The sequence below is a fragment of the Mandrillus leucophaeus genome, unplaced genomic scaffold (assembly GCF_000951045.1).
Source record: "Mandrillus leucophaeus isolate KB7577 unplaced genomic scaffold, Mleu.le_1.0 Scaffold6, whole genome shotgun sequence".
Taxonomy (NCBI): domain Eukaryota; kingdom Metazoa; phylum Chordata; class Mammalia; order Primates; family Cercopithecidae; genus Mandrillus; species Mandrillus leucophaeus.
The window spans coordinates 656,190-661,492 of NW_012106474.1; the positions used below are offsets into that span (position 1 = coordinate 656,190).

At 55.9% G+C, this 5,303-nt stretch overlaps 1 protein-coding gene across 1 annotated transcript in view; it reads left to right on the top strand.

Annotated features, from left to right (window-relative positions):
- Positions 1-5,303, top strand: part of ABR (active BCR-related) — a 123,141-nt gene that overhangs the window by 59,017 nt on the left and 58,821 nt on the right. The window contains exons 10-12 of the mRNA XM_011999649.1: positions 360-435; positions 1,314-1,418; positions 2,368-2,442. Of these exons, the coding sequence (XP_011855039.1) occupies positions 360-435; positions 1,314-1,418; positions 2,368-2,442 (256 nt within the window). The remainder of the gene's footprint in view (positions 1-359; positions 436-1,313; positions 1,419-2,367; positions 2,443-5,303) is intronic.

Below are 5,303 nucleotides of genomic sequence, written 5' to 3' on the forward strand. Positions count from 1 at the left end.
CTCACGCCTGTAATCCCAGCACTTTGGGAGGCCGAGGCAGGCAGATCACCTGAGGTCAGGAGTTTGAGACCAGCCTGGCCAACATGGCAAAACCCCGTCTCTACTAAAAATAGCAAAAATTAGCCGGGTGTGGTGGCGTGCACCTGTAATCTCAGTTACTCGGGAGGCCGAGGCAGGAGAATCGCTTGAGCCTGGGAGGCGGAGGTTGCAGTGAGCTGAGATTGTGCCACTGCACTCGAGCCTGGGTAACGAGTGAAACTCTGTCTCAAAAAAAAGAAGGAGCTTTGGTGGGGTCCCCAGTATCTGGGAATACGTTTGGCCTGACTGTGGTCACCCACTGCATTCTCGTCTCTCTTCAGAGTTACCTGTTCCTACTGTCCTCGGACTATGAGAGGTCAGAGTGGAGAGAAGCAATTCAGAAACTACAGAAGAAGGGTAAATTCCTGCCCCTTCCGCACTCCCCGAATATGTCTGTGGCAATGATGGGCCTTTTGTATTTCTAAGTATTTCGTGTCCAGTATCACGTCTTTGGCCCTCACAGTCACCCTCAAAGGTGCCGGGGATGGGCATTTAAGGATGTTGTATATTGAGACCCGAAGAATCTAAGTGATTGGCTTAAAGACATGATGATTTAGTCCTGGGACTGGACCCAGGGCCCAGCCTGGGCTTTCTCTTTTTCTCTCTGCCCCTCTTTTTCTCTTTCTCTCTCTCACACACATACACACACACACACACACCACACACACACACACACACACCAGACACACACACACACACACACACCACACACACACCACACAGGCTGGGTGCGGTGGCTCACGCCTGTAATCCCAGTCAGGAGTTTGAGATCAGCCTGGGCAACATGGTGAAACCCCATCTACTAAAAACACAAAAATTAGCCGGGTGTGGTAGCGGGCACCTGTAATCCCAGCTACTCAGGAGGCTGAAGCAGGAGAATCCCTTGAACCCGGGAGGCGGAGGCTGCAGTGAGCTGAGATCACAGCACTGTACTCCAGCGTGGGCAGCAGAGCGAGACTTCTTCTCAAAAAACAAAACCAAAACACATACACCACACACACACACACACGCACACACGCACGCACACACGCAAACCTCTTCAGTCAGATTCTCCTACTCTGACCCCTCTGACAGCACCTATACCCATCCCCCTGTGTCCACAAATGCTTCCCCCTCCCTCGCAGGGACCAACTCTGCCCCAGGGATTAGGCCGTCTTCCTGCAGCCCCCAGGGAAGAGCAGAGGGTCCTAGTGGACCAGTGCCCACGCTCCCTTCTCTCTCGGCTCTCCCTCCAGATCTCCAGGCCTTTGTCCTGAGCTCAGTGGAGCTCCAGGTGCTCACAGGATCCTGTTTCAAGCTTAGGACTGTACACAACATTCCTGTCACCAGCAATAAAGACGGTAAGCTTGGGAACCTGAGGTTGCCCAACTGGCAGGTCCCAGCCCCCAGAGCATGGCCGGCTTCCCATAAGGACCCAGGCAGACACGTAGCTGTAAATGGCTGATCCCTGCTCGGCTGTGCTGAGACTGTTCACTGGCCAGGGACACAGAGCCTGGGTAGGGGCGACTGTCTCCTGAGTTTCCAGATGACCTGGGCTTTTCCTCGGGCCGCTCTGTCTGGCTTGGGAGAACTGGCACCCTGGTGCACTGAGGTTGTGCTGTTAATATATTCATGAGAGAGTGGAGCCGGTGGATAAAACGGTGTATGGGAAATGAGGCTGGAAGTTTCCAGGGACCAGCTCTTGAAAGGCCTCAAATGCCAAGCCAGGGAGTTTGGAGTTCATCCCGTAAGTCCAGGAGTCTGGGGGCGGTTTTGAGCAGTGGGGAGCTGTGATCAGGGCTGGGAACTGACCAGAGTGGGTGGATTCTCGCTGCCTGTGTGCTGGAAAAGGGTTCACTTTGTGAACGGGGTTCTGAAGGCAAGCTTTCCTCGTCATAGGAGGGGCATCTAGGGACCCCTGTGTCCCAAGCGGGGGCAGAGCTGGGCCTTCTCTCTGCCATTAGCAGAATGATTTCTCATATCGGTCAGTTTTCACTGCCAGGATAGGCAGGATTCGGAGGGAGGGACCGTAGCCATGGGGAATGGTACTAAGTCCCTGGGCCAGGATGGTGGGTGTGCTGGACACCCCCAGGCTGAGTGGAGGAGAGAAGGACCCTCCAGCCCTACCCGGGGCAGCTCACATCGGAGGAAGCAGTGGCCTTCGGAAACTTTTTCATCTGGCCACCAGGTGGTGATGTTGGACCAAGACTCAGCTGAGTCTCATCCCCCATCTGCCTCCCGCCGGCCTGGGGTGGAGGCCGAGGGGAGCCGCTGACCACCCTCTGCCCTGGGGGCTCTTCTCTCTTGCAGACGACGAGTCTCCAGGACTCTATGGCTTCCTTCATGTCATCGTCCACTCTGCCAAGGGATTTAAGCAATCAGCCAGTAAGTGCCCTGGCCAGGACGAGGTTGGGTGGGCCATTGTGGATCCCGCACTGCTCTGCTCTGCCCAGGATGGGGGCCTGCCAGCGCGCCTTTAGACGTGGGGTATTCCCCTGAAGGCCAGAAACCAGCTCCTCTTGGCAGGGAAGTCACCCCTGCCCTTTGTCTCCAAAGTCCTCTTTCTCAAGCCCTCCCTGAAGCTGTCTGAAACCTAGGGGCTGGGCGCAGTGGCTCACGCCTGTAATCCCAGCACTTTGGGAGGCCCAGGCGGGCAGATCACCTGAGGTCAGGAGTTCGAGACCATCCAGGCCAACATGGTGAAATTCTGTCTCTACTAAAAATACAGGCCGGGTGCGGTGGCTCAAGCCTGTAATCCCAGCACTTTGGGAGGCCGAGACGGGCGGATCACGAGGTCAGAAGAACAAGACCATCCTGGCTAATTCGGTGAAACCCCGTCTCTACTAAAAAATACAAAAAACTAGCCGGGCGCGGTGGCGGCGCCTGTAGTCCCAGCTACTCGGGAGGCTGAGGCAGGAGAATGGTGTAAACCCAGGAGGCGGAGCTTGCAGTGAGCTGAGATCCGGCCACTGCACTCCAGCCTGGGCGACAGAGCGAGACTCTGTCTCAAAAAAAAAAAAAAAAGCCAGGCGTGGTAGTGGGTAGCTGTAGTCCCAGCTACTTGGGAGGCTGAGGCCGGAGAATCCCTTGAACCCAGGAGGCGGAGGTTGCTGTGAGCTGAGATCGCACCACTGAACTCCAGCCTGGGTGACAGAGTGAGAATCCTTCTCAAAAAAAAAAAAAAAAAAAAAACCGAGGGCAACAAACACGTGGACTCCAACTTCATATCTGCCCATGACAAGCTGTGTGACCTTGGGCAAGTTTCTTAACCTCTCTGGGCCTCCACTAAAAGCCAATCACGCTTGTGAATTTTGACAGGAGAGCAGGCTCGGATATGATGGTGTGTGTGCAGCGTTCCCTGTTGTCTCCTCTATTTGTAGATTCGTCGTACTAAATCTGTTTTTAGTGTTTCACAAAGTACGATTGCACTTCTTTTTTAATTAAAAAAAAATTTTTTTGTAGAGACAGGTTCTTATTATGTTGCCCAGGCTGGTCTTGAACTCCTAGGCTCAACCATCCTCACACCTCAGCCTCCCAAAGTGCAGAGATTATAGGCGTGAGCTGCTGTGCCCAGTCTGGTTGCACTTTTTAAATTTAATTTAATTTTATATTTTCGAGACAGAGTCTCACTCTGACCCCCAGGCTAGAGTGCAATGGTGCGATCTCAGCTCACTGCAACCTCTGCCTCCCGGGTTCAAGCGATTCTCCTGCCTCAGCCTCCTGAGTAGCTGGGATTACAAGTGCCTGCTACCACACCCAGCTAATTTTTGTATTTTTAGTAGAGATGGGGTTTCGCCGTGTTAGCCAGGATGGTCTCGATCTCTTGACCTCATGATCTGCCCACCTTGGCCTCCCGCAGTGCTGGGATAACAGGTGTGAGCCCCTGTGCCCGACCTGGTTGCACTTTTTCTCTACTTGTTACCTGCACGGGAATTTGTGAGTCAGTTAGATGGCTGATAGTTTCTACCTATTTGCCAGAGGAGGTAACTGAATTACAGAGAGGAGAAAAGGCCTAACATCAGAGAGGATCAGAAACCCCGGCTCCTGACTCCCTGCCCACTCCCTGCTCCTCACTGGCAGGTGGGGTCTGCCCTCGCCCCCTCCCTGCAGCGCCCCACACAGAGGTGACACTGTGGGCCCTCTGCCTTTCCCAGGAAGCCTCCCTGAGTTCCTGGGGCAAACTGGGCTCCCTTCCTCGTGCCCCCATCCCGCTCAGGGCAAGCCGGTTATAGCACCTGTCGCACCTGTCGTGCTGTTTTGTCACTTACAATTTGCCTCCCACTGAGTTCTCTGAGGGCGGGAACCGGGTCTCCTTTACCCCGGCATGAACAGGAGCTCAGAAATGCGGAATGAAGTCGTTAATTTACACAGCACCTGCCGTGCACCTGGAGAAGATGAGACCGTGGCCGGCGTGTGGACATACTCACACGGTCAAAGCCCGTGGCGTGTTCAAAGCCTCTCAGTCTCCGGCCCGCTCTGAGCCTCCGGCGTCCTGCCGAGGTCACGGAAACCATCCCCATTTTACACACAAGGACACTGAGGCTCGGAGGGGCTCCAGGTTCCTTCCTGGGGTCAGGCAGTAGCAGGTGGTGCAGCAGAATCCACGTCTTCCGGCACCAGGGCCCGACCTCTTCCCTTTAGGGCAGTTCTCGAAGTCTGGCCAGGACCCCCACACGGCCACTCGGGCTGCTTGTTAACGTGGAAGCTTCCTGAACTCTCTCCAAACCCACAGACCCCCCTTCTGGGGGCTGCTGCTCAGAAGCTTCTGGCTAGTGAGCTCCGTAGGACCGTCCCACCTGTGTGTGGACCAGGCGCCTCCACTCCGTGGCCCCCAGATGCCACCCCTCCTCCCTCTCCTGCTTCCCGCTGGCTGGGAGGTCCTCACCTCAGGGAGCCAGGCCCGTGGCGTGGAGCAGGCGTTCTTCTTCCCAGCCTGGGCAGGTGTCAGAGCCGGGCTGAGCTGCTCCCAAATCTCTCCTTACCCCCAGATTATCCTCACTCCCTTCTCTGCCGCCGCCCCTGACCCACTCACACGTCTGTTCTCACTCAGAGGTGAGGCCCTGTGTCTTCAGCGGTGGTAACCTCAGGACCTCGGGACAGGCAGGCCCAGGGTGTAGGCACCGTGACTGTTCCTGCTCTGCAGACAGGGGACCCGGGGAGGGAAGTGAGGTGGTTTGTGCAGAGCCGGGGTGTGGCCCAGATGGTCTGACTCCGGAACCCTCACTCTGACCCTGTGAGCCGTCCCC